At 46.5% G+C, this 22,196-nt stretch overlaps 2 protein-coding genes across 8 annotated transcripts in view; both read right to left on the reverse strand.

Moving 5' to 3' along the window:
• The window catches only part of WBP1L (WW domain binding protein 1 like), a 79,129-nt gene extending 64,634 nt beyond the window's left edge, over positions 1 to 14,495 (reverse strand). Inside the window, exon 1 of the mRNA XM_026448932.1 lies at positions 14,250 to 14,495. Coding sequence (XP_026304717.1) covers positions 14,250 to 14,339 — 90 coding nt within the window. The 5' untranslated portion in view covers positions 14,340 to 14,495. The remainder of the gene's footprint in view (positions 1 to 14,249) is intronic.
• A 25-nt stretch (positions 14,496 to 14,520) lies between these two features.
• Positions 14,521 to 22,196, reverse strand: part of SFXN2 (sideroflexin 2) — a 30,580-nt gene continuing 22,904 nt past the window's right edge. For 3 of the 7 annotated variants that reach the window (XR_002730477.3, XM_023206523.3, XM_023206521.3), the window contains one exon: positions 19,440 to 20,971. Coding sequence is in view for 6 of the 7 variants with exons in the window: in XM_023206523.3 (XP_023062291.1) it covers positions 20,872 to 20,971 (100 nt within the window). In the remaining variant the exon portion in view is untranslated. Of the gene's footprint in view, positions 14,890 to 17,361; positions 17,427 to 19,439; positions 20,972 to 21,129; positions 21,264 to 22,196 lie in introns of those variants that run through there. The other 4 variants (XM_023206519.2, XM_023206518.3, XM_023206520.2 and 1 more) reach the window with 4 other exon arrangements.

Genomic DNA, 22,196 nt, shown 5'->3' on the forward strand with positions numbered 1-22,196 from the left:
CCAGGTTCAAGCAATCCTCCCACCTCAGCCTCCCGAGCAGCTGGGATTATAGGCTCTTGCCAACACACCCAGCTAATATTTGCGTTTTTCATAGAGACAGGGTTTCTCTTTGTTTCCCTAGTCAGTCTCAAACTCCTGGGCTCAAGTGATCTGCCCACCTCAGTCTCCCAAAGTGCTGGGATTACAGGTGTGAGCCAGTGGACCCAGCCTGCAGATCCTATTGATGCAAATGTAAACTGATACAACCACACCAGAGAACAATGTGGCACTACCTACCCCAGCCTTTAAATGTGCATTCCCTATAACCACACAATCCTCGGTTCCACTTTTAGGAATCTAGCACAATTGCAAAAATAAATAAGTACAACAATGTTCAACGTAGCACTGTGTGAAATGGCAACAACTCTATTAACAATGGAGAAGTGTTTTAAGTAAACCATGGTATAAAGCAACAGCATACAGGTATTTTAAGAAATCAGAGGAGTATCTACAATATGGAAATTAGTCCACAGTACATTAAGGTTAAAAAAAAAAAAAAAAAGCATGTTGTAAAATGCTACATTATAAACGATCCCCTTTTTTTCCCCCCCAAGACAGAGTCTTGCTCTGTCACCCAGGCTGGAGTGCAGAGGCATGATCTTGGCTCACTGCAACCTCTGCCTCCTGGGTTCAAGCGATTCTCCTGCCTCTTGAGTAGCTAGGACTATAGACATGAGCCACCACTCCTGGCTAATTTTTTTATTTTTAGTAGAGACAAGGTTTCACATGTTGGCCAGGCTGGTCTCTAACTCCTGACCTCGTGATCCGTCCGCCTTGGCCTCCCAAAATGCTGGGATTACAGGAGTGAGCCACAGTGCTTGGCCTCATTTTTGTTTTTTGTTTTTTGTTTTTGAGACGGAGTCTCGCTCTGTCGCCCAGGCTGGAGTGCAGTGGCCGGATCTCAGCTCACTGCAAGCTCCGCCTCCCGGGTTTACGCCATTCTCCTGCCTCAGCCTCCCCAGTAGCTGGGACTACAGGCGCCTGCCACCTCGCCCGGCTAGTTTTTTTTGTATTTTTTAGTAGAGACGGGGTTTCACCGTGTTAGCCAGGATGGTCTCGATCTCTTGACCTCGTGATCCACCCGTCTTGGCCTCCCAAAGTGCTGGGATTACAGGCTTGAGCCACCGCGCCTGGCCCACATTTTTGTTTTTAAAACAAATAAAGAACCCTACCTGTACCAAACAATTTTATGGTTGTATATATGTGTGGGTGTGGGTGTGTGTATGTGTATATATATATGTGTGTGTATATATATATAAAGCTTATGTATGAATATTAATATATCTATGAATATGCAGCACACGTAGAAAAACCACCAAAAATGCATACCAAACCACAAACTTTCACTTTCTACTCTATTTTTTTTTTTTTTTTGAGACAGAGCCTCACTCTGCTGCCCAGGCTGGAGGACAGTGGTGCGATTTCAGCTTGGTGAAAGCTCCGCCTTCCGGCTTCATGCCATTCTCCTGCCTCAGCCTCCCGAGTAGTTGGGACCACAGGTGCCCACCACCACGCCTGGCTAATTTTTTGTATTTTTAGTAGAGACGGGGTTTCACCATGTTAGCCAGGATGGTCTTGATCTCCTGACCTCGTGATTGGCCTGCCTCAGCCTTCCAAAGTGTTGGGATTACAGGCGTGAGCCACCGGGCCCGGCCAACATTTTTTAATCTTTCTATTATTTAACACTGTTATGAGCATGTGTTGTTTTTGTGTAATTAAAAAAGAATGTAGTCTGGGCACAGTGGCTCACGCCTGTAATCCCAGCACTCTGGGAGGCCAAGACAGGCAGATCACTCGAGATCAGGAGTTTGAGACCAGCCTGGCCAACATGGTGAAATCCTGATCTTTAATAAAAATACAAAAATTAGCCAGGCATAGTAGTGCGTGCCTGTAATCCTAGCTACTCAGGGAGCTGAGGCAGGAGAATTGCTTGTACCCAGGAGGTGGAGGTTGCAATGAGCCAGGATCGTGCCACTGCACTCCAGCCTGGGCAACAGAGCAAAACTCCATCTCAAAAAAAAAAAAAGTAATAGTTCTAGCTACTCAGGAGGCTAAGGCAGAAGGAACACTTGAGGCCAGGGATTCAAAGCTGCTGTGCACTATGACTATACCTGTGAATTACCACTGTACTCCAGCCTGGGCAACATAGCAATACCCTACCTCTACAAAAAATAAAACAAGGCCAGGAGCGGTGGCTCATGCCTGTAATCCCAGCACTTTGGGAGGCTGAGGCGGGTGGATCATGAGGTCAGGAGTTCAAGACCAGCCTGGCCAACATGGTGAAATCCCATCTCTAGTAAAAATACAAAAATTAGGTGGGCATGGTGGTGCATGCCTGTAATCCCAACTACTGGGGAGGCTGGCAGGAGAATGGCTTGAACCAGGAGGCGGAGGTTGCAGCGAGCCAAGGTCGTGCCACTGCACTCTAGCCTGGGTGACAGAGGCAGATTTCGTCTCTTAAAAAAAAGGGGAAAGGTATTTTAAAGCTGGGTGACAGAGCAAGACTCTGTCTCAATAAATAAATTAAAAAATAAACAAATAAAACAAAATTAGCTGGACACTGTAGTGTGTGCCTGTAGTCCTAGCTACTTGGGAGGCAGAGACAGGAATCGCTTGAGCCCAGGAGGTCTGCAGTGAGCTATGATTGTGCCACTGTACTCCAGCCTGGGCAGTAGAGCAAGATCCTATCTCTAAAAATAAAAAAATTTAAAAAAAATTAAAAAGGGGCCTGGTACAATGTCTCATGCCTGTAATCCCAGCACTAGCACTTTGGGAGGCGTGGCAGGCAGGTTACGTCAGGAGTTTGAGACTAGCCTGACCAACATAGTGAAACCCCATGTCTACTAAAACTACAAAAATTAGCCAGGCATGGTGGCACGTGCCTGTAGTCCCAGCTACTCGGGAGGCTGAGGCAGGAGAATCGCTCGAACCTGGGAGTCGGAGGTTGCAGTGAGCTGAGATCATACCGCTGCACTCCAGCTTGGATGACAGAGCAAGACTTCATCTCAAAAAAAAAAAGGCTTAAGCCTCAAAGAAAAGCAGCAATCAGCTCTAAGGAAGAAAAATGGAAAGTCAGCCATTGTGCCAGATCACACTGGGGTGGGTTTTACACTCCTCACCCCCTCCCAAATGTAGCAAATGGATTTGCAAAACTTAAAGACAAATTATCCAAGGAAAAAGGAGTAAGCAGGATGAACTCACACTATTCAATTCTGTATTCAAGTTCCAAAGAGCTACAACATTCCAGCATCCTGGTGTAGAAAGACAAATAGTAATTTCTTCTCCCAAATGAACCACTAAGAGAGAAAAATATTTAAATCTGATCAATAAACTAAGTTGTGGTTTTTTTGCTTGTTGTTTCTGTGTTTGATGAAACTGCCAGGTGGGATTTCAAATGAGGAAAATAAATTAGGAAATGGCAAACCAAAAAGCAACATGTAGAATTCTGAAAAATACGAATTATTTTCTCCATGAATGCATGCCTCTGATCTGAAAGGATGTGTAATAAAAGTGTTACAGTGTAACATTTGTCTTGCTAGATATTTAAAAATCAAAACAGACATGTTTTTGTAACTCTCCACTCTAGGACCCACCCTTCCAAGCCACAAACAGTCTTGTAACATCTTACATTTACTTTTACCTCTTCTAAAAATGTTTAAGTTAAATTATTTTAAACACCTGAGATCTTGAATCAAAACTTAGCTTTGGCACTGTGAGAACAACAGCACCAGGAGCAGAAGATAAACAACTCCTCTGATTTCCCACAGAAGAAAGTGTGGAAAGGAGAAAACCAAAAGTAAATAAACCAGAGCTATGGGAATGTAACTGAGTAAGCAAGCATATCCCAAAAACCCAGACCATGCAAGACGGGTGATCTGCAAGTCTGAGAGGATGACCTACTTAATCCCCAGATCAGGAAAGCTCAGAATTGTATCAACACACCTTAAAATTCAATAGGATGGGATTTGTTTCCCCTTTCTTGACCTCCCTTCCCAGGTTGCAATGTTCTGGATTTACTCGTGTTTCTTTGTTTGTGGTTTCCACATAGCATGCAGTTTTCAGGCCAGACTTTGCTCCACCTAGTGGAACTGAAAAGGATGGTTCAAAAGGGAGACCTCAGCCTGTCTAGTCTATGCCACCAAGGAGACAGGCCACCAAGACCCTCTGTTGCTGCAGCGTGTGCCTATAGTCCTAGCTCCTTGGGAGGCGGAGGCAGGAGAATCCATCACTCGGTGGCTGCTCTTACTGGCTGTGCAGTTACAGTGGGATCAGCGGCCCCAGTGATGTCCATGACTGGGGTAGTAGGAGCAAGGAACCAACCCAAGCCATTCTACCACCTGGAACCTGATGATCTCCCAAGTGTTAGCCCTAATAGCTGACGGCAGGAAAGGAAGAGATCCTCTCAAGGGTATGGGTGGACAGGCATTCAAAAGACAGGTGAAGTTTTGAATCCAAAGCCATGCAAGATACCCACAGCATCCACAAAGACCTGCCGGCTTAAACATCCACAGATGAGCTGCCTCCTGGGGGCCTGAAAAGAGGACTCTCCTTGAGACACAGCCATCCTGAGGTCCAAGACACTTAGCTTCTCTTGTGGCAGACCCTAAGAACACCTAATGATTTCCACAGGCTAAACGTGTGTGAGAGCAAACCAACATTCCTGAGGCCGAAAATCAGAGTAGAGCCAGGACTTGGAATGGGGAAAGGAAAAAGTTCTAAGAACATGACTCAGTTCTGATTGGTTGCAGGACTGTGGAGGACACTGAGCAAATAAAGTAATTGACCAGCAGGTTTTCACTGGGACCAAAGCAAATCATGTTCTTAAAATAAAACCACACAGCAGATCAAAGCAAGAGAAAAGAAAGTTCAAGATGGGGTAAATAAGGGAGGCTTACCTGCTTACTGAATCACAGACCAAAAAAATGTGTTTTTTTCAAAATGTTTGATGTTGGCTGACAAGACAGAGCTGACTGACCACATACATCAACAAACCTGAAAGGCAGTGAGATTCGGCATATCAAAGCTTCAAACCGTTCCACTGAAAACCTGCTGTCCAAGGTAATTTCCTACACTTCACAATGCTATGTTGTTCTTGCAAGAAGGCTGACCCCAAGCTCTGTGATAATGAACAGGACCTGGTAAGGCCACAGCAGGTCTCACTAAGCCAGGATTTCTCCACCTCGGCACCACTGACATTTTGGGCTGGAAACGTCTCTGCCGTGGGGGGCTGTCCCGAGCATTCCAGGATGCTAAGCTGCATCCCTGGCCTCCACCCACTAGATGCCAGTGGCACTCCCAAGCTGTGACAGTGACTAACGTCCTCTGGAAGGACAAAATTCTCCCCAAACCTAAATTCAGACGTAGAACAGAATCAAGAAAGTCACCTGCAAAATCTCCAGATCTCACTTCCTGAAGGTAGTCTGGGAGTTGACACTAACTTACAAACCATAATACACTCTGAGGAATGCAAATAGCAATAATGGTGATCATTATTATTATACTTAATAATCACTGAGTATATTCCAAGAGCTTTACATATATTATGTCTTTTCACCTCATGACAACCCCACACTAGTACAATTCCCATTTTATAGATGAGGAAGCTGAGGCACAAAAAGGTTATGTAACTTGCTCAAGGATAGTATAAAGTTTGGAACTCAGGTGGTCTGACCCCAGAGCCCATGACATGACCACTATGTTTGACTGTACCAAACCCCTACTCTGGAAAGCTGTTAGATCAGTATCCCCCAATATGTAGTCATTATCTACATACAGGTATTTAGTTTAAATTATTATAAGTAAATATCACATTGGTCGGGTGTGGTGGCTCACACTTGTAATCCCAGCACTTTAAGAGGCCAAGGTGAGCAGATCGCTTGAGCCCAGGAGTTCAAGACCAGCCTGGTCAGCATGATAAACTCCATCTCTATAAAAAATACAAAAATTAGCTGGGTGTGGGTGTGCACCTGTAGTTCCAGCTACTAGGAAGGCTGAGATAGGAGGTTTGCTTGAGGTGGAGATTGCAGTAAGCCGAGATTGCACCACTGCACTACAGCCTGGGCAACAGAGGGAGATCCTGTCTCAACCAAAAAAAAAAAAAGGAAAAAGAAAACCTTAATTGGGCACAGTCGCACACACCTGTAATCCCAGCACTTTGGGAGGCCAAGTCGGGCAGATCACCTGAGGTCAGGAGTTTGAGAACAGCCTGGCCAACACAGCAAAACCCCGTCTCTACTAAAAAACACAAAAATTAGCCGGGCATGATGGTGCATGCCTGTAGTCCCAGCTACTCAGGAGGCTGAGACAGGAGAATCACATGAACCTGAGAGGCAGAGGTTGCAGTGAGCCAAGATCACGCCACTGCACTCCAGCCTGGGCGACAGAGTGAGACTCTGTCTCAAAAAAAGAAAAGAAAACCTTGTGGTAAGTGAAATAAGCCACAGAAGACCACATAGGGTAATTCCCTTCCCTTTATATGAAATGTCCAGAATAGGCAAATCCATAGGAATGGCAAGTAGATCAGTGGTCACTAAGGGATGGAAGAAAAGGGGCTGGAAAGGGAAGTGACTGCTAATGGCTATGGGGTTTCTTTCTGTGGTAAAGAAAATATGTTAAAATTGGGCCGGACATGGTGGCTTCCAGCTGTAATCCTAGCACTTTGGGAGGCTGAGGCCGGTGGATCACAAGGTCAGGAGATTGAGACCATCCTGGCTAACACAGTGAAACCCCGTCTCTACTAAAAATACAAAAAATTAGCCGGACGTGGTGGTGGGCGCCTGTAGTCCCAGTTACTCAGGAGGCTGAGGCAGGAGAATCGCTTGAACCCTAGAGGCGGAGGTTGCAGTGAGCCGAGATCGCCCCACTGCACTCCAGCCTGAGTGACAGAGCAAGACTCCATCTCGAAAGAAAAATAAAAATAAAAATAAAGAAAATATGCTAAAATTAGCACTGATAGTCACAAATTCTGTGACTATACTGAAACACCAATTTATATATACTTTAAAAGGGTGAAGTTTTTGGCATGTAAATTATCTCAATAAAGTTTCTTTTCCTTTTTCTTTTTTTGAGACAGGGTCTCTCACTCTATCGCCCAGACTGGAGTGCAGTGGCGCGATCTAGGCTTGCTGCAACCTCCACCTACGGGGCTCAAGCGATTCTCCTGCCTCAGCCTCGTGAGTAGCTGGGATGACAGGTGCACAGTAATTTTTGTATTTTTAGTAGAGATGGGGTTTCACCATGTTGGCCATGCTGGTCTCGAACTCCTGACCTCAAATGATCCACCCGCCTCAGCCTCCCAAAGTGCTGGGATTATAGGTGTGAACCACTGCGTCTGACCTGATTATATCTCAATAAAGTTGATATAAAAATTAAATATGGGTGGCCAGGCACAGTGGCTCATGCCTGTAATCCCAGCACTTTGGGATGCCAAGGCGGGCGGATCGCCTGAGGTCAGGAGTTCGAGACCAGCCTGGCCAACATGGTGAAACCCCGTATCTACAAAAAAATATGAAAAAAATTACCCAGGCGTGTTGGCAGTGCCTGTAATCCCAGCTACTTGGGAGGCTGAGGCACAAGAATCCCTTGAACCCAGGAGCCGAAGGTTGCAGTGAGCCAAGAATGCACCATTGCACTCCAGCCTCGGCAACAAGAACGAAACTCCATCTCAAAAAAAAAAAAAAAAAAAGAAAAAAAAATAAATATGGAGGGCCGGGCATATGGCTCACGCCTACAATCCCAGCACTTTGGGAGGCTGAGGAAGGAAAATCGCTTGAGCCAAGGAGTTCAAGACCAGCCTGGGCAATATAGTGAGACTTCGTCTCTTTAAAAAAATTTTTAACTAAAAAAAATTAGGCTAGGTGTGGTGGCTCACGCCTGTAATCCAAACACTTTGAGAGGCCAATGTGGATCACTTGAGCCCAAGGAGTTTTAGACTAACCTGGGCAACATGGTGAGACTCCTATCTCTATTTAAAAAAAATATATATATATATATGTGTATATATATATATAAAATAAAAGAGAGAAGAAAAAAATTAAATATAGGGCCAGGTGTGGTGGCATGCACCTACAGTCCTAGCTCCTTGGGAGGCTGAGGTGGAAGGATCGCTTGAGCCCAGGAGTTCAAAGCTGCAGTGAGCTATGACTACACCACTACATTCCAGCTACAGAAACTCTATGGGCAACAGAGCAAGATCCTGTCTCTAAAAAATAAAAATATGTAAATAAACAAATAAATATTAAATATGTTTCAAAATTCAGTTATCCTAGCCACATTTCAAATGCTCAGCAGCCACCTGGCTAAGTGGCTACTGAATTGGATGGCACAGATAGAGATCATTTCCAGCATCACAGAAAGTTCTACTGGATGGTACAGCCTTAGATGAATGGATGAAAGGCCTCCTGACCATGTGACAACAGCCTCCCTTTCGAGCCTCCCCCACTTCCACACTCCTCCACACATACACACACAAAGCTTCTGCCACAGAGTACATGCCACCTCCAAACACACTCTCCATTTTCATTCTTCCACACTGGAATCCATTTTTCCCTTTCCTAGTTCATAGCTATTCTACTCATCCTTATCAACCTTTAAAGTCCTGAACAAAAGCTTTTTCCTTAACGAAGTTCTTCCTAGCACCCCATTTTCCTCTTGCCCTAGCAGAATCAGTTGCTCTGACAGTCCTTTGTTTGTACTTGCATTTCAGCAAAACCTCTGGATTACAATTCACTGTGTGTGTTATCTGTTCTTGCCACAAGATTACCAGCTACTGGGGAACAGGGATTCCATACTCATTTGATGGTTCCCAGAGCCTAGCAATAATAGCCTGCTGCAAAGAGTAGACATTTCAGTAAATGTCCATTCTTTCATGCCTACTGAATTCCACTGAAAGAGTTTACAGAAACTCAAGGTGCTGATTTTACACTTTGGTATATCAAACGCACTAAGAAGGTGAGGTAAAAGGGATTAGAATCTGGAAGTCTCGCATCCTACTATTGTACAAGAAGGAATGATGGTGATGGCATTGACATACCATTTGAAAGAAAGGAGAATGGAGCCAGGCGCGGTGGCTCACGCCTGTAATCCCTACACTTTGGGAGGCCAAGGCGGGCAGATCACAAGGTCAGGAGATCGAGACCATCCTGGCTAACATGGTGAAACCCCGTCTCTACCAAAATTACAAAAAAATTAGCCAGGCGTGGTGTCAGGTACCTGTAGTCTCAGCTACTCGGGAGAATGGCGTAAACCTGGGAGGCGGAGCTTGCAGTGAGCAGAGATCGCACCACTGTACTCCAGCCTGGGTGATAGAGCGAGACTCCATCTAAAAAAGAAAAAAAAGAAAGGAAAGAAAGAAAAGAAAGAAGAAAGAAAGAAGAATGAAATAGGGCTTCCAGACTGAAAACTGGGCAATAGAGGTGAGTAAGATGAGGTGGGAACCAAAGGGTATACCATTGAGGGTTAGGTGGGAAAAAATAGCAGAAACTGGCGCCTCCATCCAGCTGGAAGTTTTAAGCTTGGCAAAGGAAAGGAAAGGTAAGGACTGCATCTCTAGAGATGTGTCCCTAAACCACCGGCTGAGTTACCCCATGAAAAAAGACATTTCTACCAAAACATTATTTTATTTATTTTATTTTATTTTATTTTTGAGGCAGAGTCTCACTCTGTCCCCGAGGCTGGAGTGCAGTGGCGCAATCTCAGCTCACTGCAAGCTCCGCCTCCCGGGTTCATGCCATTCTCCTGCCTCAGCCTCCCGAGTAGCTGGGACTACAGTCGCCCACCACTGCGCCCGGCTAATTTTTTTGTATTTTTAGTGGAGACAGGGTTTCACCATGTTAGCCAGGATGGTCTCGACCTCCTGACCTCGTAATCCGCCCGCCTCCGCCTCCCAAAGTGCAGGGATTACAGGCGTGAGCCACCGCACCCGGCCCAAAACATTATTTTAAATAGCATAGTCAAATATTCTGTTTAGGCTGGGCACAGTGGCTCACGCCTGTAATCCCAACACTCTGGGAGGCTGAGATGGGCAGATCGCTTGAGCCCAGGAGTTCACGACCAGCCTGGGCAACATGGCGAAACCCCATCTCTATAGAAAAACACAAAAATTAGCAGGGTGTGGTGGCATGCAACTGTAGTCCTAGTTACTCATGAGACTGAGGTGGGAGGCTCACTTGAGCCTGGGAGGTCGAGGCTGCAGTGATCCAAGATCACATCACACCACTGCACTCCAGCCCGGGCAACAGAGTGAGATCCCGTCTCAAAAACAAAACAAAAACAACAATGACAAAAGCAAACATTCTGGTTAAATCTAAACAACCAAAAGAAACTCTATGTATCTCAATCATAATTTAACTGGAGGAAACAAATGCCAAGACTGTTGGAGCCTCTATTGTTTTCTCATTATTTTTTATTTTTTGAGATGGAGTGTCACTCTGTCACCAGGCCAGAGTGCAGTAGCACGATCTTGGCTCACCACAACCTCTACCTCCCAGATTCAAGCGATTCTTCTGCCTCAGCCTCCCGAGTAGCTGGGACTACAGGCGCATACCACCATGCCTGGCTAATTTTTGTTTTAGTAGAGACGGGGTTTCACCATGTTGGCCAGGATGGTCTTGATCTCCTGACCTTGTGATCTGCCTGCCTCAGCCTCCCAAAGTGCTGGGATTACAGGGGTGAGCCACCACGCCCGTCCTTTTTCATTCTTTATAGATTTAAGCATTCACGTCTGTGAGCTGTAGTGTCATAACCTATAGGAGAATTAAGTCTAAGTTCCTAACCACAGAATGAACTAGATGATGAACTTTTCAGGGCCTGCCTGCATAACAAGAAATGGCTGTTTCAATGCAGAACTGGTAACAGGGAAAGCAAGTTGCCTAATATCATTTATTTCTGATAGTAAATGTGTACGTAAAAAAAAAAAGATTTTAAGTAGATCAATTTTGTGGAAGAAATGCAATAAGGTGCAGTGCAGATATCATTATTCGATACAGAATGAGTACAAGTAAGTCCTCCTGAATTCAGTTAGCTGGACTTCACTGTTGAATTAAGGACAGTAGGCCGGGCGCGGTGGCTCAAGCCTGTAATCCCAGCACTTTGGGAGGCCGAGACGGGCGGATCACGAGGTCAGGAGATCGAGACCATCCTGGCTAATGCGGTGAAACCCCGTCTCTACTAAAAAAATACGAAAAACTAGCCGGGCGAGGTGGCAGGCGCCTGTAGTCCCAGCTACTTGGGAGGCTGAGGCAGGAGAATGGCGTAAACCCGGGAGGCGGAGCTTGCAGTGAGCTGAGATCCGGCCACTGCACTCCAGCCTGGGTGACAGAGCGAGACTCCGTCTCAAAAAAAAAAAAAAAAAAAGGACAGTGGGTACTTGAAGTATGCCCTGTGCCAACACGGCCTTGGGAATTTTTTTCCTTACTGATTTGTACAAGCAACCCTTTCCCCCCAGACAAAAAAAAAAACCCCAAAAATACACTGACTAAATTGCGGTGGATTCAGAGTTAATCATTATATAGCAACTTGCATTCCGAAGGTTAAAATTCAAAACAGAAATCTCACTATAGATATCTAGTAGTCCCGGACAGAAAGAGACAGGGGTATAAGGTGAGGGATGGGAACGTATGGGGAGTGTCAGGAGTGAGGGTATGTGGGCGCTGGTTAGGAAGAGGGCCACTGCTCATTACAAAAACTTTCCCTCCTCTGCAGGAATTGTAACCACTTAACAGCTGTTGGTCAGTGCTAGCATTCATCCAAATGCAACAAAGTACAAAAGACACCTGTCCCCAAAATTAAGTATTAGAAGTGCCAGAGATACAAGAAAGCAGCCTGTGGTTTGCAAACTGCAATTAGGATACAATATTAACAATCCCCTTCCACATCTTCACAACACCTCCCAGGCTCCATGACCTGGTAGGAACCTCCACTTTCCATCATTCCCCTTGCTGAAAAAATGGATCTAGTTCCTATCTTTGACCAGAGCATCTCCAAAGGCTCTGACATTCCTAAACCAACCCTCTACCGATATCATTTATTGGTTATTGGGGACAGCCTTTTCAAGACACAGAAACAGACATGTGCAAAAGAAAAGTAAATTCTATGTTTACTATATTCTATATTTTGTTGTCTGAGGACTATAACTTTTCTAGTAAACAAAGAAAATGTATTTCTCTTTCCAGTTTATGATTTCCACTGGAAAAACAACCCCAACAAAGGCTAAAACAGAAGGGTCCCAACCCTAGAAAAGGGAATACGCTGGGCTAGAAAATGAGCTCCATTCTTTCATATGGTATTTCTAGTATACAGAAACACATCCTAAGGAAAAATTAGATGCTTCAATGCATAAATAAATTGTGGTATACAGATAATGGAAAGTTACTTGGTCATAAACAGGAATGAAGTACTAGCACATGCTACGATGTGAATAGGCCTTGAAAACATAACGCTAAGTGAAAGAAGCCAGGCATAAAGACCACATATTGTAGGATCCCATTTATATAAAATATCCAGAATAGATAAATCCATAGAGACTGAAAGCAGACTGGTGGTTGCCAAGGGCTGGGGGAAGAGGGAGACACAGAGTAACTGCTTAGTAGGGAGGAGGTTTTCTACTGGGGTGATGAAAATGTTTTGGAACTAGATAGAGGTGGTAGTTGCACAACATTGTAAGTGTACTAAATACCACTGAATTGTTCACTTTAAAATGGTTTTTGTCATGTGAATTTCAACTTATTTTTTTTTTTTTTTTTTGAGACGGAGTCTCGCTCTGTCGCCCAGGCTGGAGTGCAGTGGCCGGATCTCAGCTCACTGCAAGCTCCGCCTCCTGGGTTTACGCCATTCTCCTGCCTCAGCCTCCCGAGTAGCTGGGACTACAGGCGCCAGCCACCTCGCCCGGCTACTTTTTTTGTATTTTTTAGTAGAGACGGGGTTTCACCGTGTTAGCCAGGATGGTCTCGATCGCCTGACCTTGTGATCCGCCCGTCTCGGCCTCCCAAAGTGCTGGGATTACAGGCTTGAGCCACCGCGCCCGGCCTCAACTTATTTTTTAATCAGTATTTTAAAATAGAGGATAATGGGCAAAACAAGATGTATTTGTGAAAAGGCAGTCCTAAAACTCCTAGGGAAAAAGATAAGTATTTTTGCTGGCACTCAGTTTCTGCTCTTGTTCACAACAGAAGTTCAAGCGCTAAGTTGTATAGACTTTCCCCATTATGCTATGTGTCTATGTGCGTATGCCTTTCTGAAAAAAACGGGGAAAAGAACAGAAAGTGAAGAAAAAAGAATAATAAAGCTTTGCCAAATGCAAGGAAGGAGGGGTGATTGCCCCCACTGCACCCCACCCAACTTGGCACCAGGAGTAACGCTCCGGTTAGGGTTTCGAAATGCCAGCTGGAGCTGGAATCAGCACAAGCAAGCTTCTCTGCCTGGATAAAGAGCAAGCCACCCAGCAAGAAAAGCAGGGGTGCTCCATTTGCTGCCCATATTGGCATCAGAACCACCCTCTGGTCAAAAGCCCTGAGCTGGCTCAGATCAGTATCCGTGCCTTGCTCTCCCAGGCCAGCCAGCCTAACGGCAAGAGCTTGTTACAGCTCAAAGAGTGCTCCTCCTCCTGAGGGGTTCCACTCTGTTTCATCCCACCTGCTTTCTGAGAGTCCTGCCTCCAACCAAGGGCGCCATGGCTTACAGATTTAAAAATGGGGCCAAGTCTCTCCCAGGAACATAATAATTTTTGTTTGTTTTTTTTTTTAAAGAGACTAAGATGCCCTCGGTACTTTCCCCAGTCCTTCCTGAAAGAAATATCCTCTCAGGATCCCCTCCTTCATAGGCCAACTCAATAGCCTGTGTACCCCTACACAGACAGACGTACATACTGCATTGCTGCCTGGGACACCTGCTCCACAGAGGGACACGAACAAGGCCCACATCCCCAGCTTGGCACCGCTATCCAGCCACAGTCACCCCAGCCCGCCTAACCAACCTGCCGTCTCAAACGCCCCTCACTCGCTTGGCATCATGCCTCTGCCACCTCCTTGACACCAAAACTGTCACAGGTGTCTCTCAGCTAAACACCGACGCCCCTTTAGATCCTGTCCACGCCAGGCATAGACGCCCCTCTTGGGACCCCTCAACTCTTGGCAACAACATTCCTTCAGACCCCTCCAGCCAGGCCTCGACGACCTCCAGGACCCAGCATGGCCCAGACGCCCCCTCCCCCTTACCTGCGGGGGTTCAGCCCTGGCTGACAGGGGGCTGGGCAGCGCCTGGAGGAGCAGGAGCGCCATGCCACCCAGGAGCCTTCTCCTCTCCATCCCCCTCCTGCTCCTGCTCCTCCACCACGGCGCCGCCACCTCCCTCCTCCTCCTCCTCCCTCTCCTCCTCTACCCTCTTCTTCCTTCTTCCCTTCTTTTCCTGTTTGACTCTCCCCTCCCGCTTCCGGCTCGGCTCCACTCCGCCCCGCACAGAACACCCTCCCAGACACGCGGGAGACTCTCCATTTCCAGCGCCTCATTGGCCTTTGCCCTTTGTCCATTGATCAATGTAGCTGTCGATCAAACATAAGTCCCGCCTTCTCTTGAAGACGAAGCGATCCTGCCAATAAAAAGTAGGAGGAAGCTGGGCCATCTTGAAAGCTGCGAGGAGGTGTAAAATGCGTCCCAACCCGCAGAGAGTGGCGGAAGTAGCTTCATAAGGGGGCGAGGCCACCCATGTGGATGGAAAAGGCTATTACTGATGTAGCCATCTTGAGTGTGGCGGAAGTACTAGTTTTCCAGTTTTCCACAGCAAAAAAAAGAAAAAGAGGTATAGTGGTTCTTAACGGTGTTGGAAAATAAATTATTCCTGAAAGGTAACCAGGCGCTCCTGAAAAGGAAAACAATTGCAATGTAAAAATCTTTTAATGTCTTTTGCAGCACAGCACTATAACCAGGATGCCTCTCTTGGTCTCAACTGCCCAATTAGCAACTTAGGTCCGTTTGAATTCCCTAGAAGATAGTACCTTTATCTGAGGCATAGTGCTTCGTCACCCCAAGTTCGACGGACGAATTTCTGGTTCTGCCTCACAAATTGCTCTGAAATCCACCATCCATTGCTTCAATCCATGTTCTTCTAGCTAAATACAAATGGCTTCCCTGCTGCCCTGCAAGTTGCCAATTCTTCCCTCTCAAATGTCTGCCACATACCACAACCATACCACATTAAACCAAATATTATTATATCATGGCCTCCTCTTTTAAATACTTCATCTACCTACAGAATAGAGTCCAAACTCCCCAACACGGTCCTCTCTGTGACTTCGTCCCTGTCTACTCTTTATGTCACCTCTCGCCACTACATTTTCCCACACATTCCACTCACATTGACCACTGAAGAGATGCCCAATAACTTCATTTACATATTACGGATACAGTTCCTTGCTTACAAACTTCTAGCCCCCACTCCTTGCTGCTGCTTCTGGATTCTCGTAACACATCTGCCTGCCTGGTATGCAGCTTTCTGTATAGCATATCAGGTCTTTCTTCTTCTTTTAAAGCCTATAATATCCTGTACAAGGCTCAACCAGGAGCTTGATCAATGTTAGTAAAATAGCCAGGCGTGGTGGCTCATGCTTATAATCCTAGCCCTTTGGGAGGCTGAGGCAGATGGATCCCTTGAGCTCAGGAGTTTGAAACCAGCCTGGGCAATGGTGAGACCCTCTCTCTACAAAAATAAAAAAATTAAATTAGCCGACTTAGCCAAGCATGGTGGTATGCACTTGAAGTCCCAGCTACTTGGGAGGCTGAGGTGGGACGATCACCAGAGCTAGGGAGGTTGAGGCTGCAGTGAGCCTTGATTGTCCCACTGTACTCCAGCTTGGGCAACAGAGTGAGCCTCTGTCTCAAAAAAAAAAAAAAAAAAAAAAAAGGCCAGGTGTGGTGGCTCATGCCTGTAATCCCAGCATTTTGGGAGGCTGAGGTGGGCAGATCCTGAGGTCAGGAGCTCGAGCCTGGCCAACATGGTGAAACCCCATCTCTACTAAAAATACAAAAAATTAGCCAGGCGTGGTGGTGCATGCCTGTAGTCCCAGCTACTCAGGAGGAGGAGGCAGAAGAATTGCTTGAACCCGGGAGGCAAAGGTTGCAGTGAGTCGAGATTGTGCCACTGCACTCCAGCCTGGGTGACGGAGTGAGACTCTGTCTCAAAAAAAAAGCAAAAAAAAAAAGTTGGTAAAATAAATGGACAAAGGAAGACTCATGGCAAATAACACAGTTGACTGTAGCAGTCAATTTCCTCTCAAAAACCTGTCAAAGTGTTTTACAGCCTGGCCCAATCTAGCCCCCATCTGAGCCCAGAGGAAGTTGTTCTTGGCTTAAGTGTTGGAAAAATGGAAAACAGGTAAGAGTTAAGTCAGTTTTGCCTCAGCTTAAGAAAGTCCATAGTTCTGGGTCTATCTTGATCCTGCTTTGCCAAGTACTGCAAAAAGTGACAAGTATTTTTGCCAATCTCTCATTTCTTAGAAACTTATCCATCCCACAAGTCAAGCTTCTTAGAGAAGAAGTAAAAATTGAGTGCTAGGCAAGGACCAAATTATTTTCATGGCACAAGGTCTCTCAATCCTGGCCTCAAAAAGTTGTAAGTCTTCCATATAAAGGCTAGGTTTCATCATCACTGAGAAACCCCAGGTGGGGTGCAGTGGCTCATACCTGTAATCCCAATACTTTGGGAGGCCAAGGCATGAGGATTGCTTGAGGTCAGGGGTTCAAGACCAATGCGGGAAACACAGTGAGGCCCTCTGTCTACAAAAAACTTAAAAATTAGCTGGGCATGCTGGCATGCACCTGTAGTCAGGAAACCTTTAGGATTCTGGTTCTAGCCAGGATTGAGGAAAAGATCTTGGATCAAAAGGAAGCTTCTATACCTCTTCTTCTTCATTTCCTCCTTCTCTCCTGAGCAATGGAACCTTTTACCCATGCAATTCTAGCCAAACTCAGGAAAAAGAAGCTACTCAGGAGGCTGAGGCAGCAGTGAGTCATGATCATGCCACTCCACTCCAGCCTGGGCAAGAGAGTGATACCCTCTTTCTCTCAATAAATAAGAAATCCCAATTCAATTTGACAAACACGGGAATTTGCCACAACTTCCCTTTCTCCTTTTACCTGAAAGCTCAAGCTGAGCTATTGGATAGGACAGTCTGGATTAGCACTTCCCACACTAAGGCCTTTTAGTAACCTTAACTGCCTCTCGTTCAACATCCCACAGCAGCCAACTCAAAGAGAGATGTTACAAAATAAGACTGAGATGCAGTTTGAGTGACCACTTTTTAGAATGTCCCTGAACATTATAGCCACCACATACCTTCTAGATATTTCCAGAAGAGCAGTTGTCTATAAGAGAACAGGAAATCCAAGAGGCTTGAGGAGCTGAGAAGGAATGGGAAACATTGTAGGTTCTGAAAGAACATCAGTCAGGAGTTGTTTCCAAGCTCAACTGGCTCTGGTAATGTTTCTCTTTTCCTATTTGCTTTTGGAAATAAAGTCAGGTCTCCTGTCCTAAAGAAGCTAGCTCAAAGACAGACTTTTCTGTTCAGACACCAGCTAAAATCAAATTGCATACGCTATTGGATGAACCTTGAAAACATCCTAAGAAGCCAGACACAGAGGGCCACATACTGTATTACTCCACTTATATGAAACGTTCAGAATATGCAAATCTCTAAAGACAGGAAGTGAATTGTGAGGCGCTGGCAGGTAGGGAGAATGTGGAGTGACTGCTAATGGGTATGGGGTTTCTTTTGGGGTAAGAAAAATGTTCTGAGGCCAGATGCAGTGGCTCATGTGTGCAATTCCAACACTTTGGAAGGCTGAGGTGGGAGGATCGCTTGAGGCCATGAGTTCAAGACCAGCCTGGTGGCCGGGCGCGGTGGCTCAAGCCTGTAATCCCAGCACTTTGGGAGGCCGAGACGGGTGGATCACGAGGTCAGGAGATCGAGACCATCCTGGTCTACACGGTGAAACCCCGTCTCTACTAAAAATACAAAAAACTAGCTGGGCGAGATGGCGGGCGCCTGTGGTCCCAGCTACTCGGGAGGCTGAGGCAGGAGAATGGCGTAGACCCGGGAGGTGGAGCTTGTGAGCCGAGATCGCGCCACTGCACTCCATCCTGGGCGACAAAGCGAGACTCCGTCTAAAAAAAAAAAAAAAAGACCAGCCTGGGGCAACATAGTGAGACCCCTTCAAAAAAAATCAAATTAGCCTGTAGTCCCAGCTACCCCAGAGGCTGAGGCAGGAGGATCACCTGAGCCCAGGATGTTGAGGCTGCAGTGAGCAGTGATTGCACCACTGCACTCCAACCCAGGTAACAGAGTGAGATCCTGTCTCAAAATAATTTCGGAATTACATAGTGGTGATGGTTGTAAAACTTTGTGACTACATTAAAAACCACTGAATTGTATACTTTAGAAGGACTAAGTTTATGGTACGTGTCAAGCTGCAGTCAATTCCTTGGCCTCGGGGAGGAGGCCCTTTCCGCTTAGAGCAGTGCTCCTCCACGTATGGTGCCGAGACCAACAGATTCAGCAGCACCCGGCAATGACGAGAAATGCGCATTCTCAGGCTCCAACCCAGAGTGACAGAATTAGGACTCTGCAACGGACCCTGCAATCTGTGCTTTAACAAATCTGCAAGCTGATTCTGATACGTGTTTTCTTTTCTTGGGAAGGAGTCTCACTCTGTCGCCCAGGTTGGAGTGCAGTGGCGCAATCTCGGCTCACTGCGACTTCCGCCTCCTGGGTTCAAGTGATTCTCCAGTCTCAGCCCCAAGTAGCTGGGATTACAGGTGTTCACCACCACGCCAGGCCAATTTTTTGTACTTTTAGTAGAGATGGGGTTTCACCATGTTGGTCAGGCTGGTCTTGAACTCCTGACCTCAGGTGATCCGCCTGCCTCGACCTCCCAAAGTGTGGGGATTATAGGCATGAGCCGCCGCGCCCGGCTGAGGCATGTGCTTAAGAACCATTGCTCCAGGGCAGGGGAAACTTTTTGTGTCAAGGATCACACAGTAAATATTTTAGGCTTTGCACACCATGTAGGAAGGGTCTCTGTCATTCCTGTTGTTCCTTTTTACAACTCTTTACAAATGTAAAAACCTGCTTAGCTCCCAGTTGCAGAAAAACAGGTGGCAGGTGGATTTGGCCCCTTGGGTCATGGCTTGCCAACTCTTGCTCTAGGGCAACACAGTTCCCATTCTGGGAGATCTCTGGAGCTTCCTGTGGAGACAGGTGGATTTCCCCTTTAATAAGGGAAATAAACAGCAGCCTCCAGGCATCAGACAAGTTCCCTTTATATAATGGTTGTGATACCCTCTAACATGCCAAGGCCAAAGTAAGGCCAGATCCAGCTTTCCATTCAGGCTTTATTAACTTAGTTTACAGTTTGTGTGTGTGTGTGCCTATGTGCTTTTTCAACAAATTTATTCAGTTCACAGTGATATCATTTGGACGGAGACAGCAATCCTACCAGACAAAACTCATACACACATTGATTCCAGATGAGAAACAACAGTCCCCCAAGGAGCCTGAGAAATCACCTAGGGCAGCCAAGCTGGGGAAGGGAAGTGGCTGTGCTTTGCTCTGTGTCCTTTAAGGCTCTTTGGTCCTGGTTGATTTCCTCTCAGAGGGTTCCAAATAAAACTTCCCTTTCCTATTCAGTACACACCAGTCTGTCTTTGCTGTTTAACCTACTGGGCTGAGGAAGGGAAGCAGGCAGGAAATTATATCCATTAAAGTGTACAGTTAATGCCTACATACGTCATTTCTACTCACAGTTAGCGGACTTATCTTTTAAAACAGACATATGTGGCAGTGGGGAAAGAGAACTTCCCTTATTATACGGAAGATTCCAAGAATAGATTCAGACATGATTTGAAGAATCATGTAACTCTGCTGCCTTGCATGGTCCCCTTTTTAGCACTAATAACTCCTAGGTGTCTGATCATTTCAAGGTTAGCAGCATTCCCAAAAAAGCTGTCCAGGCTGGGTGCTGTGGCTCATGCCTGTAATCCCAGCACTTTGGGAGGCCGAGACGGGCGGATCACCTGAGGTCAGGAGTTCGAGACCAGCCTGGCCAACATGGTGAAACCCCGTCTCTACTAAAATACAAAAATTAGCTGGGCGTGGTGGTGGGTGCCCTGTAATCCCAGCTACTTGAGAGGTTGAGGCAGGAGAATCGCTTGAATCCAGGAGGCAGAGGTTGCAGTAAGCTGAGATCGCGCCACTGCACTCCAGCCTGGACGACAGAGCAAGACTCCATCTTGGGGGGAAAATAAAGCTGTCTGACCAGGGGCCAACGAGGAGGAGGATGGGGAAGGGTGGAGATGAGCCCCAAGAGGACAGAGTCCTTTCCCCCTTCTTTTTCCTGAGTTCGGCTAGAATTACATGATTAAAAGGTTCCATTGCTCGGGAGAGGAAGAGGAAGTGAAAAAGAAAGAGATATAGAAGTTTCCTTTTGATCCAAGGTCTTTTCCTCAATCCTGGCTGGAACCAGAATCCTAAAGGTTTCCTAACTTTTCCAAATGATTTGCTTGGTGTCTCCTCCCTGAGAGGGCCTCAGCTTCTGGTTTCCAGGGGACAGGGGTTAAGGAGGAAGCAGCTAGAAGACATTGGCCTTTGCTACCCTTTTTCACTTTTTTCCCCTGAGGTCCAATCAACCAGTACTGGGGTGTAAGCATGAGGCATTCATTGTCACACCCCCCAATCTATCCTGGCTTTTGGGGCTTGTTGGCAAAGAGGAAGGAGGACACAAGTGTGCACGTAGCTAAGAAGGAGCTGGTGAATATGGGGATAGACTGGTCCTTGCTGAGGCGGGGCATTTAGAGACCCTTATTGAAGTAGACATAAGGCTCAAGTTCTCCATACTTGGCCTTGATGGTGTCTCGGAGCTCTGGTTCCAGATAGGAAACGGGTAATTCACTGAAAAGAGAGCAGAAGGGGATTATGAGCATGCCACCGGGGACAAGCAGTAAGTTACCCTCAGATGAAGCCCAACTCAAATATCACCTCCAAGAAGCCCTCCTGATTTTTCCAACTAGGATTATTATTGGCCTCTGTATACCACAATGTTGCTTTACCATTACTCAGGCCTGACTTCATCCTCCTTGGGCTATGGTTCTTCGTTTCAACTTCCGTCTTCTCCACAAGATTACAAACACAGAGCTTGGGACACAAGAGATGTCTAGCAGATGACCATGGAACTAGTATTGAACTAGAATACCAGGAAGGAGAGACTGGAATCGTCTGGGTATATATTCAAGCTATGCTTGTCTCCTGGAGCCAGTCACCCCCCGCCCCACAGTCTGATGTATCCCTTCCCTTTTCCATCATCCATTCTCCCTGCTTCCTCCTTATTGGACACACAAAGGAAATAGAGGGGTTTTGGTTTTCAGTCCTCTGCCTGTCCCTTTATTTATTTATTTATTGAGACGGAGTTTCACTCTTGTTGCCCAGGCTGGAGTGCAGTGGCGCGATCTTGGCTCACCGCAACCTCCACTTCTCAGGTTCAAGCAATTCTCCTGCCTCAGCCTCCCAAGAAGCTGGGATTACAGGCATGCACCACCACGCCCGGCTAATTTGGTATTTTTGGTAGAAATGGGGTTTCTCCATGTTGGTCACGCTGGTCTCAAAATCCACCCACCTCGGCCTCCCAAAGTGCTGGGATTACAGGTGTGAGCCACCACAACTGGCCCCCTTATTCAGTGTTAAAGACCAGCAGGGAACGGTGGCTCATGCCTGTAATCCCAGCACTTTCGGAGGCTGAGGTGGGCGGATCACCTGAGGTCAGGATTTCAAGACCAACCACGGCCAACATGGTGAAACCCTGTCTCTACTAAAAATACAAAACGAGGCCAGGTGCAGTTGTGCACACACATAATGCCAGCACTGTGGGAGACGGAGGTGGGCGGATCACAAGGTGAGGAGATTGAGACCATCCTGGCCAACATAGTGAAACCCCGTTTCTACTAAAAATACAAAAATTAGCTGGGCGTGGTGGCGCATGCCTGTAATCCCAGCTACTCATGAGGCTGAGGCAGGAGAATCGTTCAGGGAGTCGGAGGTTGCAGTGAGCCAAGATCACACCACTGCACTCCAGCTTGGCGACAGAGTAAGACTCCATCTCAAAAAAAAAAAAAAAAAAAAA

The sequence above is a fragment of the Piliocolobus tephrosceles genome, chromosome 9 (genome assembly GCF_002776525.5).
Source record: "Piliocolobus tephrosceles isolate RC106 chromosome 9, ASM277652v3, whole genome shotgun sequence".
NCBI lineage: Eukaryota > Metazoa > Chordata > Mammalia > Primates > Cercopithecidae > Piliocolobus > Piliocolobus tephrosceles.